The sequence below is a fragment of the Malania oleifera genome, chromosome 7, assembly GCF_029873635.1.
Source record: "Malania oleifera isolate guangnan ecotype guangnan chromosome 7, ASM2987363v1, whole genome shotgun sequence".
In the NCBI taxonomy this organism is placed as follows: Eukaryota; Viridiplantae; Streptophyta; class Magnoliopsida; order Santalales; family Ximeniaceae; genus Malania; species Malania oleifera.
This window is the reverse complement of record NC_080423.1, coordinates 74,643,806-74,659,160: the sequence shown is the minus strand read 5'-3', so window position 1 is coordinate 74,659,160 and position 15,355 is coordinate 74,643,806. Positions and strand designations below refer to the sequence as shown.

General features: G+C 35.5%; 1 protein-coding gene across 1 annotated transcript; it reads right to left on the bottom strand.

Annotated features, from left to right (window-relative positions):
* Window positions 1-305: 305 nt before the first annotated feature.
* Window positions 306-956, bottom strand: LOC131160892 (pre-mRNA-splicing ATP-dependent RNA helicase prp28-like). Its single transcript, XM_058116767.1, has one exon. It carries the CDS (start codon window positions 954-956, stop codon window positions 306-308), a length of 651 nt encoding a protein of 216 aa, XP_057972750.1.
* Window positions 957-15,355: the final 14,399 nt, after the last annotated feature.

Here is a 15,355-nt window from a genome sequence, read left to right as displayed (position 1 = left end):
CCAAAACCCAAATCCATGCATATTGCATTGATTTTGAACTTTTCTACAATTCTAGCTTTTAGTATTCCATTAATACTTCCAAATCCTCAAATATTCCAATTTCTGAAGGACAAATCAATTAATTAACACCAACAATCACATAACTAAATCTACGAAACAAAGAAGTCGCACGTACGACTGGAAACTTTCATTCACACTTCGCACCCATGAACTAAACAAAGAACACAGCCTAATTACCCCAAGAACACTAAAGCCCCGATCAACCCAACAACAAGAAGAGACAGAGAAAAAAGAGAAAAAGAAAATCAAGGATCAAAAGGCCCCTGGGGATCAAGCTGCTTGCACAGTCCAAGATAAGTCAAATAAAGAACCCGATCCTTGGCGCCGGTCCGGTGATTCTTTGTGTGCATGCAAAAATACTTGAGATGCTCCAGAGTGCAGCACCCCAGCATTTGCCCTAGCAGCAAGAACAGCCAGTTTATGTCCTTCTTCTTCTCTGGAATCACCGGCTTCGCCGAGTTCTTCTGCTCGCAGAACCGGCAGTCCGGAAGCACCGGGCTCATCCACACCGCCGGAGCCCGGTGGTGCATGGTCGACTTGTTCTTGTATATGAAAGACTCCACCTCCGCCAACTTCACCTGCAAATCGTACTCAATTTCGTATTTCTTGTTGCATTGCTTGCACTGCACCTCGCCGGCGACGGTCTTTATGCCAGCGGACAGGAGATGGGGCAGGCTGTGCACGGCGGCTCTCCGCGGGGCCGCCCAGGGGTACGGCGCTGGTATGTATTCGTCTTCTGGTGGTCGTACTGCGGCTCGATGCGGAGGTCGGCCGGGGCGGCGACGCGGTGGTGGTGGTGGCGGCGGCGGTGGAGGCGGTGGTGCTGCGAGAGAAAGAGTGAGGAGTAGTCGGTCGTCTTCTTCTTTGGTGGGGACTGGGAGGGAGAGTCTTTCCATGGCTATGTGCCGTTTGGTGGGCGAGAAAAAGAAGTGAGGAGGAGGAGACGGTTAGAAGAAAACGGGGATATATATATATATAGAGGGAGACCAAAGGGTTCAGTGGAAAGAAGAAGGCAGCAAGTTACCAGTGTGGAGAAAGGGCAGACAAAGAGTTGTCAATTTTGTTTTTGTTTTTTTGTTTTTTTAAATAAAACAAATGGAGAGAGAGAGAGAGAGAGAGAGAGAGAGAGAGAGAGAGAGAGAGAGAGAGAGAGAGAGAGAGAGAGAGAGCTGTTTTAAAAACTGTAAGATTTTTAGTTAGTTAAATTAAGGAGTTAATCGGATTTTGAATTTTCAAAATTGTTATAGTTTGTTGTTCTTTTGAGAAATTTAAGGAAGATTCTAAGTTTTATCTCATCCAATAAAAGAAAATAAGAGAAGGTGAAGTGAGAAAATAGAAACAAGGGATGGGAAAAAAAAAAAATGAAAGTTAAAAAGGAGAAAGAAAATGAAATAAGGATAATTAGTCAGTGAGAGATATTACAATAGTTGTCATGAAAAAGTGTGATAACATTTTTATTAATTTTTCTTCAATTCATTAGATTTGAGTAACAAAATGTAAAACTTTATTAGTGAAGTAGTTAAGGAATGAAGAAATATAATAAATTTTTTCTTGCTTAGATCAATGCTTATGTACCAAAAAACAACAATGTAAAAATGCCTATTGCACATTCCAAAATTCATACTTTGATAGTAAAAATTAATTAGTAAAAAAAATAAAATCATATACATTTTAATTACTTGCCTTAAAATTAGCAATTTAAATACATATTAGCATATATGAATGGCAACCTAGGGACATGCAATAGCAACAAAGGTACAAATTGCAACAACAACAACCAACCACAGCTGCAATATTTGAATTGTGACCATTATACCTTGCAATATCTTTTACACAAATAAATTCCTGCATTGATGTTGTAGAAGTGTAATTCAAATTCATTCACATATCATGCAAATTAGAAAAATATTGAAGGTTCTCCAGAAGATCGCTTACAACGATGGATCTGAGGTTCAAATCTTATCGCTTGTAGCGCACATCTGGATTTACCTCCTACGTATGTGTTGTATTAGTGTAGGCAGTAGGCAATAATGCACGATATTAAAAGATGAAAGATGGTTACCCTTAATATTTGGGTTTACATCTTACATAGCAATGATTATCGTTTAACATTTGCATAGTATTTTTAATGACCACATTAAATCAATAACAATTTTATGGCCTTGGGCTGATGATGCTAATGCTGCCACTACCAGCCTCATGTTAATTAATATATTTATCACGAGGAGGACATTTGTCCCACAAAGGGTGTTAGCTAGGCATGAACTGCAAAATAATTTGTGCATCACATCACCAATAATGATAGGCTTAAATTGAAGGTGAAAATTTTAATTAGCAATTACCTTTTAAGGATAAAAAAGCTTGATTCCATTATGTACTGCTTGAATTGTCAATCTTGGTGAATAAGAACCTATGTGCTCTCTAAAGTAAATGCAAGACACTTTCATTAATGTAAAGATGTCCTATATATAGGAGTTATATAATGTATAGTTGTTACAAATTCATAAGTATTTAAATTCTAACACAAGAAGATCTTAAACTATCAAATACAAACAAATATTCAAGTAATACAACAAATGAATCTCATATTGGCGTAGACTATCAGATATTAGCAAATTTTCAAATGTTAGGATTCTCGACAATTCAACAACAGGTGTAATCGTCGACGGTTTTCTCCTGGAAAACATTCTATCTTAAACCGTAAAAACAATCGTTGAAGGGTATATAGAAACCATCGATAGTTTGTTAGAAAACTATACAATTTCCTTTCTATGTCTCCTCGAGATAGGCATACCATCAGTTAAGTCGATCTTGGAGCATAGAGAGTGAAATTTTTTACAAGATACAACCTTAGTTAAGAGTTCTGCAAGTTGATTGTGAGTGCTAACATGAGAGACTTGCAGCAAACCTTTAGTGACTAGATCGGGAACAAAATGAAGATCAATAGCAATATGCTTCATCCATGAAAACATAATAGGATTAAGAATCAACTGAATAACACCAATATTATCACAAAACAAATGTGGGGGCTTAGTAATTAGAATATAGAGTTTGTGAAACAATGAGCAAATCTAAACAAGTTCGGAAGTGGTTGAAGCAAGAGCTTGATATTCCACCTCAATGGAAAAACAAGTCATAGCATGCTGCTTGCGCGTGCTCTAGGAAATGGGACAATCACCCAGAAAAATGAAATAAGCAGAGGTGGAGGTTATGGTATCCCTATCACTGGCCTAATCAACATCAAAGAACCTTTGAAGAGTGAGATTCCTAGTGTACTTGAGGAGGATGCCATGATGAAGAGTACCCTTTACGTATCCCATATCACGTTTGGTAGCGGTCTAATGAAATTAAGATGGTTTATGTATGAACTGAGCCAACTTATTGACTGGGAAGGCAATGTTGGGTCGGGTAAGAGAGAGATATTGGAGAGCTCCTATAACTCTATGGTACTCAGTCGGATCAGCAGGAGAAGAGCCATCTTGAAGCTCAAGAAGATCCTTTGTGGCAAGTGGAATCATTACTGCCTTAGCACCATCTATCTTGGTGAGAGAAAGAAGATCCCAAATATACTTTTGTTGGGAGAGGAACAACCCATGCGCAACTGAAATCAATCACCTTGACACCAAGAAAATATTGGAAAGGACCAAGATCCTTCAAAGAAAACCAATGACCGAGCTACTGAACAACCTTTGAGATAGCAACAAAATTAATTCCAATGAGTAAGAGATCATTATTCACATATACAAAAAAAATAGAGAGTAACATCATCACAAGTGTAGATAAACAGAGATGAATCAAATTTAGACTGCTAAAAACTAAGTTGAAGAAGACAAGCACTCAGTAAGCCCTTTAGTGTTAGATTGATCTCGTACTCACACAGTTCAAATAAAAGTTTACCAATGAAGACCCTAAGGATAGGGGAATCTACCTGTAAAGATTTGAGGAATAATGGTATTTTAAATAATAAAGAAAAGAGAGGAAAATGGAAATTTGATAGAAACGTGGCAATTGGGCTTTTCGACGAGGGTATGTCTCGTTGACGAGAAAATACTGAGAAGGGTTTTGGCAATTCTGAATTTCATCGACGAGGGGTGAAGGTTTGTCGATGAAACTCTTAAGGGACTCGTCAACGAGGTGACGTGTCTCGTTGGTGAATCTGACTTTATAAATAGCCTAAAACTCGGATTTAAAAGCAGAAAAATCAGGAAATTCACTCTCTCTTTCCTCCCTTCGGTTTCTCCTCCTTCTCTCTAAGTTTGTGGGTCTGACTTATGCCAGTTCGACGATTAGAAGCCACCACGACACTCTTGGGGAAGTTCTCTGCCTATTTGTCGCAGTGGATCGTCGGTGGGGGTAGTTCGAAATTCATCCTTGATCGAGGTAAGGCTAAATATTCAGAATTTGGTCTTCTCATAGTTATAGGAAATGATATTTACGTGAAAATACTGAAATTTAGTTTTGAGAGTTGTTGAATTCAGGGTGTTGAACGGGGAACCCTACGGGTGCAGGATAAGTGAATTTTTAGGGGGTTTTTCTCAGTGTTAGGAAAGAGAATAAACTAAAACAGTTATTTTTCCATGCAAATTAGTATTATTTATCAACAAATTAATTTTCAAGAAAACATATTTTATATTTGAATATTATTGAGAAAATGCATATTTGGGAAAATACTGTTGTATTACAGGAAATGTAATTTTAAAATAAAATGTATGATTTTACTCAGCATTGTGTGACATGAACATTATTTTACGTGATAAGTATTATGTTATGGCTATTTTATTAGTAAAACATGTTTTCAGGAATTATGAAATAATACAGTATATTGTGATTTTGAAGATACATGATAATTGATTTATTTATTCAGAATGATATGTATGAGATGTTCGGCGCAAAGCCGTATTTATAAAAATATAGAAATGCTATCAATCCCTTTATGTTAAATGCTATATTATTATGTACTATACGTTATTTGAACCCAGATGTTAGTTTAGTTTAGTTTTAGGATCACGGTACCGTAGCTATACAGATCAGATATCTATGTTCAGATTTGTGCTAACCGCCCCACAAGAGGGTATAGATATATAGTCGATGTGGCTTTCAGTGTAGAGTTATAGACGTCCACCTAACAGTTCGGATTAGGGTGTGGTGGGCCCATCATACTTATAGATATTTTTGACTCAGCAGTGGTTGGTCAGCAATTGTCGGGTCCCCTTTGGGCTACATAACCTTTCATAGGGGGTAATACATGACACTAGTTACCTATTCATCATGAGTATGTTTTCAGTATTATCAGCTATACCAGACATTTTGTGAACTATATGATTTATTAGAAATTTCGAAAGTATATGATTATTTAGTATGTTATGATGAATGTTTCAGGCATATGAAATGTACTGTATATGTGTAATTGCATTAAATGTTCATGTTGCCACACAGTTGTATTTAGTTTATTTTCCCTTACTGAGAAGTATCTCACTCCCGAACATTAAATGATTTTCAGGAAACCCAGAAAGACCGGTGGATTGAGGCCGCCGTTGAGTTAGTGTGTTACTACCATATCAGAAGGGTAAGTTTTGTCTAGGAAAGTTTTGTCTAGGAATAGTAGATTTGAGTTATGGGTTCCTAGATATGCATATATGTTTTGTATTTTGGGAGATGTATATAAACAACATATTTATGGATTATAGTTAACTCTGGTATTATATCTTTTGTGGTTATGATGATGATGTTTTACATTTACTACCAGCTAGGTTCCGCTGTGAATGACAGGTGTCCCTGTTACCCACGGGTTTAGGTTGACTTATTTATTAAATTTGTATTATTATATGATAAATTAAGCAGGATGTTACACTACCCGCCCATACAAGTAGGTACCCACTACCGTAGTACGTTATGCAGCTACTGCCACATATGAAGTTACTAATGCACTTGCCTTTCTCAGCAAGCCTTTAGGCGAAGAGTACGCTCCGCCCAATCGTAACATGTTCTACGAGTATAAATACTTCTAATGTCATAATACATTATTCTTTCTGTCATTATTCAACCATTCACATATGTTCATGTTCATAGCTTAAACATTGCATTTCACTTTAAGTGACTCTTTCCCATTTACATTGTTCACATTTCAAATTTCATTCCATTGTCATTTCATTCCTTTTTCATTTCATTCATTCGTACTACAGCTACTCTTTAGCCGTCATTAGTTAGTCTACATAGAAATGAGATAGGATCTACTAAAACAGCTCCTTTTAGCTATCATCAATTAGTCCGCATAGAAATGCGCAAGAATCTACTAACACGGTTTTCAGCTATCATGCATTTACATGCTTGCATTAACATACACAAGAAGCATAGTTCATTTCATATTTTATTCTCAATTTTTTACTTAATTAGTCTGCATCTTATACATATAATGTACATTTGCACAGAACTTACATTTACTTATGCCACACAATTTAGCAATAAAATTCATACATATTCCTTGTAAAATAAGTCATCCAACATTTAACATTTAAATACTGAAAATATAATTTCCATTTCTCACATAATTTCCTAGAAAATACCTTTTACTTTCATCAGTCCATTTTCACACACACACATACACACACACATATATATATATAGCTAAATAAGCGGACCTAGGCTCAGAAAACATAATTTACATGGTTGGCACTTTTAAACTCATCCCAAAAACATATACATAAGTATAACATAATTCATTATCTTTATTTCACAAAACTTGATTTAATATATAATTTCCCCTTATCTGACTTCTAAACTACGCCGGCAGGATCCTCGAATCGATACCTGCAGCATTCACTTGGACCCTGAATCAAAACTTTAGTTTAATTAAATAAACCCCAACTGACCCAAATCTTAAGAAAAGAATACTTATTTAATACTCTCTAGGCTCTAGATAACAATATTCGTTAAGAAAATTCCCAAAATAACTCACTTACCTTGATTTTGAGATGTTTCCCAAACCTCTCAAATCAACGATCAGCTCCTGCAACCTTACAAAGAGCGACCCTACGAACCTCGTGGTGGGTCCGGATCGTTAAACCAGGTCAAATCCAGCTTGAAATCGAAGAGAGAAGGCTGAGTATCCATTTTTTCAGAGAGAGAGAGAGAGTAAAATTCTGAAGGTTCTCACTAAAAATGAAAAAAATTCTATTTATAGGCAGGGCTTTGTCAATGAGAAAATACATTCGTCGACAAAATTTATAGTTTGAAATTACTCTCTCGGGATTTCTTTATTCGACGAGGGACTGGAGTTCGTCCATGATCTCTAGAAGGACACTCGTCGACGAAGACAGAACATTCGTCGATGAGGCTTGTTGTTCCTTCCCTTAAAATCATTCCTTTTTCCTTATTATCCGTTAATCCATTTCATTTATTATACTTCCTAATTATTTTAATAGTTTTAATTTCCGGGTCATTACACTTAGGGCAGAAGACAAGGAGTTCTAACTCAGGAGACTTGCGGTGTCACAAGATATAAACTAGAGTAGAAAGGAGATTGTGATGTAGGTGGAGTTTCGGACTGAGGGCAGAGATGACATTGGTCATGATGCAGGGAGTTCAAGCTCGGGAGATCAGAAAGATTGCAATGGGGTCAGATTTTTAATTTCGCCTAAGTATGATTTGATGCCTTATGCAACCATTACTACCAGGAAAGATCTTACTACCTTTCACACTACAAAAAAAATAAAGTTATTAGTGAAGGATCCAAACTGTCACTAATAATCACAAAATCGTACAAGTATTAGTGACGGTTTTGAAATAGTCGTCATAACTGCGGTTACTAATAATTATCAATAACAAATTTTAAAAGCGTCACTAATAATAGAGTATTAGTGACGGATTATAACTGTCACTAAAACCCTAATACTGTCACTATAAATTCTACATTGGCTCCACTGAAAATCGTCACTATTAGTAGAGTGTTAATGACGATTTTCAAAATCGTCACTAATAGAAGAGTAGTAGTGACAAATTTCAAACCGTGACTAATAGTAAAGTTGTAGTAACAAATTCAAAACAGTCACTAATAATAGACTATTAGTGACGAATTTCAAAACCAACACTAATATTTAGGCTTTAGTGACGCTTTTGAAAGTTGTCACTACTACTCTTGTATTAGAAACAGTTTTGAAATCGTCACTAACAATTTAAAATTATTATTATTATTTAATTAATAATTCTTGTAAAAATCTGTAATTACATTTTCACATACATAACATTAAACCATAATTACAAAAAAAATTCATAAATTATTGAAAATTCTGATTCAAATTTGAAATTCAAATACAAATACAAATACAATATTATAGAAATTCAATTAAAAAACAAAAATTCCATCTGTTCAGATAACAAAAAAATTCAAAATTGAAATTCAAATATGAATACATTATACAAATTCAAATCAAAATACAGAAATTTCATCTGTTTAAATAACAAAAAAAAAAAATACAAAAAAAAAAAAAATCAAAAGCTACATCCGACTGTAGTGCATGACATCGTGTTGATGTTGTGACAGCCGCAAACCCTAGAAAGAAAGAATTATAAAAAAATTAGTATACGGTTTTTGAACATATATGTATACGTACTATAAGTATCAATGATTTGATAGCAAAATAATCGGACATTCAAACATAGTTAAAAAATGATAGAATTTTAAATAGCTAAATTTTATCTGTTTAGAAAAATTGGCAGCATTTCGTTTATAAGAAAGATATTTTCCATAGAGATATGCTCCAAACCAGGGTGTTTACAATAAACTGTTCACAATAATCCAACCAGTAATGAATTTTATGAGTGCACCAGAACTTCATATAATAAGCAGTAAATAATGTAATGTATTCATGCATCCTACAAACAATCTATATCAGAATATAGTTCTATGAAAAAATAGAATGTGATGTTCATGATTTACATGACTTCCTTAGGATATTTGTGTTTTTTGTCTTTCTTTTTATGTCCTTTATATATGGATCTTGGAATAATTGTTTGTGTGAGGGATGGAAGAGCTTTAGGTTTATGAAGAGGTTGGCATCTTTAAAGTTGGCCTCGAGGATATTGATTATGCAAAAGACTTGGGTAAATATCTTGAAGGATTTAGTTAGTAGGGGATTTTCTTTTAAGAATGATTTTGAGGCTTAATTTGCTAATGAAGGAGGAGATAAGTTGGAAATAAACAGTTGGCGTTCAACACAAGCATGTATTCCAAATGTTCAATCTACAATTCATATAACATAATACCATCTATAAAAAAGATTTAGTCATTCTGTGCATTATAGATAGTAATTTGCAATGTTATTCACATAAAGGATGAGGTTAATATTTGTTTAACTTTTAATCATCATTTCAAAAATATTTTAACATTCATTTTATAATAATTATCTTTGTATATGGTTTTATTTTAGGAAAATTTTAACAAAATTTTGGCAACATGTCGCCTGTAAATTGGATATTTTTTCATAAAACCTATACTTGAAATTTGGTTGTTTTCAGCAAATACATCGTTTCAAGAATGCAACAACCTAAATCCACTACCAGCATGCAATTTACAACATGCTGTATCAGTCATGCTGTTTCAACACAAGCATGTATTCCAGTAGTTTAATCTACAATTCATATTACATAATACCATCCATAAAAAAGATTTAGTCATGCAGTGCTTTATGGATATTAATCTGCAATGCTGTTCACATAAAGGATGAAGTTTAATATTCGTTTAACTTTCAGTCATCATTTCAAAAAAAATTTAATAGTCATTTTATCATAATTATCTTTGTATATGGTTTTATTTTTGAAAAGTTTTTACGAAATTTCGGCAGCGTACTGTCTATAAATTGGACATTTTCCCATAAAACTTGTACCTGAAACCTAATTGTTTTAAGCAAATAAATCATTTCAGACATGCTACAACTTAAATCCACTACCAACATGCAATTCACAATATACTGCATCAGCCATATAGTTGGTGTTCAACACAAGCATGTATTCCAGCAGTTCAATATATAACTCATATAACATAATGCCATCAATCAAAAAGATTTAGTCATTCGGTGCATTATGGATAGTAATTTGCAATGCTGTCCACATAAAGGATGAAATTTAATATTCGTTTAACTTTCACTCATCCTTTCAAATTTTTTTTAACATATGCAATATTGGATTGGAGAGCCAATGGGAACAAAGCAATATAGAGAAACTCTAAAAAAATATTATCAAGATAAAAGTTAAAACACAATTCAACTAACATTGAACCTCTGCTCACATACATGGCGAGTGGGTGATTTTCATTAAGAAAATATTATTAAGCTATGACAAGCCTCTAGGTGAGCAAGTGATCTGTATCCAACCTAAGATGTCACTGAAATAGATACATGAAAGCTAGTCATCCTACAACTAAAAAAAAAAAAAAAAAAACCAAAACTAGAGTGCACAATGAAATAAAAGAGTAGCTACATCACTAATGAACAGAGAAGTACTCAAAAAAATAAAGTTCAGACATATAAAATCCATCATATGTTGTTTGGACATGCAAATGGAGGAAGAGGAGGTAAGTCAACCATAGAAGCCCCTTTAGAAGTTCACATGTAGTTTGGTTTGTAGAATGTGGATACTATTGACTTACCTTCAGAATGACAAATTTAAGTATGTGTGCATGCTCGTGCGTATATAAGTAAAGGAAGTGTGTATTGTTCAGCTCCAAAGGGTGCCAACCCATGTCCAAAAAGGCAAGAGCTCAAAGGAGCAAAAAGTATATCTATTCTTTGAACTTTGGTGTAAAACTTCCAGAGTTCCAACAAAAAAGGTTACACATCATTGTAACTTTGTAATATCTGTATGGAGAATTCCTTCCCTTCAAAAGCCCTTTCATTGTGCACATGCCAGATGCACTCGAACAGACACAGAGTAGCCATTTTCCAATATGAAAAATTTAAGTGGGTGCGCGTGTGTGCGTATATAAGTGAAGCGTGTAGTGTTGGGCACCAAGGGGTGTCAACCCATATACTAGAAGGTAATCCTAGAGCTCCTATAGAAATTCTCTGAGCATTGGTGTAAAACTTCTAGAGTTCCAACAAAAAAGGTATACATCATTGGGTCTTTAATTTCTATGTTAGAATGGGTGTATTCCTAAGAAAGGAGGGAGGGGGGGATGAATTGGAATTTTAAAATTTATCTCCTAAGTTAAATGAAATACCTGTATAATACAACCTAGGGTCTTTTTGTGCAATTCCAAATGCACCAATAATATAATGTACGAAAATTTAAATCTAACGCATCATTCACACCATAACATACATGTGCAGTAAATGTAAAGTGGAGAAATATAAACAAGGCACACGATATGTTATCGGGGTTTGGCCAACTGTGCCTACGTCCTCACCTCTAGCTTGCAAGCCTGAGGATTCTACTAAAGGCTCACTTAATGGGTGGAGCGACATCGATTACAACCAGGTCAATTAGCACAAGGCTAACATCAACCTTTACAACCAGGTCAATTAGCGGGGCTAACCTCAACCTACACCCTTTAGTAGGATAGCGCACCTAAGTTTTCTAACCGGATCTAAGTCAATCCAAGACTATTTCAAAGGGCTAGTCTCCCTCTTCAGGCCCATACCTGGAAATACAACAGATTTGCTCAATCAAAGAAACAATACAGTGATTACGCTTTCAAGTAAAGCAGATGTGTACCCAATTACGTGCAACCATATACACCACTAACAAGATATAGTAAGTAAGCTCAATGTGGTTCAATATATTAACTCTCAAATATGTTTGTTCTCTGTGTAATCAGTGCGTGAGAGTGCAAACCAATATGTTTCTTGTTTCACATATCCAATCAATGTGTTCAAAGAAAGATATCAATCAAGTCTCAAATATACCAATCAGAAGGATGTCTCAATCATGTAAATATCAAATAATGTATATGTTTGGTTTGTAAAAAATATTTAATCTTTGTATTCAGCAAATGATATGAAAGTCAATGAATATTGCAACAAAGATCAATATCATATAAAAAAAATATATTTTCAAAGGTGTGTCAAAATAAATTACTCAAGATATTTGAAAATGTTTTGAAATAGTTTTTGCAATCCAAAAACAAATACAAACTTCTTAAGATATTGTAACACAAATGCAATACTCAGAAACCAAATGCAAGTCTTCTTAGGATAGGCTTATTAGCAAAACCCCCTAAAAACACTTAGGTTCAGCTCTCGTTAAAATCAAATCAATCTAATAAGAATGGGATAGCAAACCTATCTAAACAAGCACTCAATCAACTTATAGAGAGTTTAAACAATAGAAGAGGGTAAGTATGAGTGATTTGAGTATGAAAATGAGTAGTAGGATTTTTGAGGATGAGAGTGAATTTCTTAATCTTGTTTCTTAATCCTATATCTAATTTTTCCAAATGAAGGGGTATATATAGACACCCCATGAATTTTTACCATTGGGGACAAGGTTGGTATTATTAAAAAGCATTTAATGGTGTTTAGAAATTTTAACCTTGTTAAAAATAGTTAACCACAGTAAAAATTCAAGGCAACCTGAGAGCGCTGGTTGACCAGAAGACTTTCGGTCGACCGAAGTTCTTATGGCTCAGTCGACCGAGCCAATTTCAAACTTTAGGGTCGGTCGACCGGACTGGTGTGTCCGAGGTGATTTTTCAAACTTAGAGCAATTTGATCGACCAGGACTATATTGAAATAGACTGGTCGGTCAACTAGACCGTTGGATCCCACACATGGGAACTCGATCGACTAGGTTGGTGCAGTATAAAAATGTCTCGGTCAACTAGGAAGTCAAACTGTTGACTTCAAGGGGTTTTAGTCGATCGGGGTCAAATGACCTATCATAGCTCGATCGACCGGGAGCAAATTAACCTGTATAGGTCGGTCGACCGAAGGTGCACAAAATGAGCATTTCGGTCTTGATTCAATCCACATTCACCCTATTCAAGTGTGTAACACATTCAAGTGCAATGGTGATTGTCCTAGGATTTTTTCTAAGTCTTTTATAAGACACTGAAAAAATCCGGCGTCAGTCGACTCCCTAAGGTCTTTCTAAGGCCATTTTCATTTGAGCTAACCTAGTATAGACCATTTGCATAAATGAAATACATTACAACACATATTGAGTCTTTAACTTCAATCTCTTCTTTGTGCCATCATTATGATCTGCCAATTTAAACCTGCACATGAACTAAATAGCCATTAAATGACTGAGTAATTGTCATAATCAAAACAAAGTATGACCCATAAGGTCAACATTCTATATAGGGAATTCCCAAGGAATTCAAAAGCCCTTTTATTATGCTCCTGCCAGTTGCACTAGAACAAGCATAGAGCGGCCTTTTATTGTGCTCCTTCCAGTTCACTGAATGGATTTTAAATTAAGAGACTAGTTGTTTGGCTGTACATCTAAATTTGTTATTATTCCCTTTTATTCGGGCAGCAGTAGGATTGATGCGTAATACCATCCAAGACAGCACGACCATCTCTTCTCACTCCCCTAAACCCCTAATCACATCGCATCCTATAGGCACCAGCATAACAGAAAACACAAGTGAGAGAGAGAATGATATTAGATAAATCAAGAACAATTAAATCACTGGGTGGAGGATTGGAATCCAAGAGAACTGTAGAACCCATTTCTCACTGGTAGGTAAAAGTATTTGTGCCCCACAAGATAGAAGAAGAAGAAGAAAACGAACCTAATGGAATGACCTCAGGTGAGCGCGCAGGAAGCAATAGCGGCAGGAAGCAACAGTAGTGGCGGTGGCGGCAGCGGGAATGGCTGGAGGGGGGTTCGACTCGGAAGATTGGGTATCGTGGGAGATTGAGAAAGGAGGGAGGAGGGAGAAATTAGAGGGGAAATGGAGAGGGGCTGGGGCTGCGACGGAGAGAGGAAGATCGAGAGGGGAGGAGGGAAACGGATAGTGAAAGGAAGGAAATGAGGGAATTTTGAGGAAACCCAAGCGGTGCAAGTAAATATATTTATGTGTATTAGTGACGAATATAAACCGTCACTAATACCTCCCAAATTGTCACTAATATATTTAACTAAATTATTTTTGTATTTTTTAAATAAAGAGCCTATTATTGATGAATCGTCCCGCACCGTCACTAATATTGTAGACTAAATTATTTTTAAATTTTTTAAATAAAAAGACTATTAGTGACAAATCTAAACCATCACTAATACCATGTTATTAGTGACGAATCTTCCCAAACTGTCACTACTAATGTTTACAAAATTATTTTTAGAATTTTTAAATAAAAAGACTATTAGTGACGACTCTAAACCATCACTAATACATGTTTTTAGTGTCCGTTTTGAAAATTCGTTACTAATAGTGTTAACTATATTATTTTTATATATTAATACAGTAATAGTAGTGACGACTAACTAATCGTCACTAATAAGAACTTTTAGTGACAGATTTCATTCATCATTAATACCCATAAAATCGTTGCTAATATTTTCTTGAGATAATTTATGCACGAAAAATGGTTTCCTGCGATAGTTTGGGCAGGAAAATCGGTTTGTAGTGATGAAGTTATTAGTGACGGTTCTTAAAAACTATCACTAATACCAACTTTTAGTGACAAAATTGAATCCGTCACTAATAAATTTGTCACTAAAAATCAGTTTTTTTTGTAGTGCCAGGAGGCAGTGCACGACAAGGAAAAAGGTATTTGGATAGGTGTCATAGTGGAGGAGATGGAGTAACCTTATAAGAATCAGACGTGGGGGTGGGAGGAGCTCCTAAAGGGGGAGAGGAAGATACGGTGCAAGTGGACATATATTCTTTTATTTTATGTGAGTGGCATGCATATTCCTGAGAAGGTTCCAACTGAGGTAAATTAGTCGAGGACTCTATTGAGAAAGGAAGTTGACATGAAGGTGTTGGGTGCTACCAAGGGTATTCTTGGGTTGGAGATTCGAAAGAGTAAAGTTACGGAGAAATTAAGATTATCTCGAGATGACGTTGTGGTCATAGTTGTAGGGAGATTGGTGATATCTTAGGGTGGCTATGTGGACTAAACTACATGGAGATTGTAGTTATCTCAGGGTGGTTTGGGGGATTAGGTGTTGAAGATTTTTAGCATGGTTAATTTAAATTGGTCACCAGTACACTGTTGGCGAATCTAAGTAAACAATATGTCTCTCAGTACTCAAGGACGGACGATGATATTCGGTTGGTGTCAAAGGTTTCCTACGCTAGTGTAGTTGGGTACCTCAACGGGCAATGGAGGGTTACTTCAACAATGAGGTT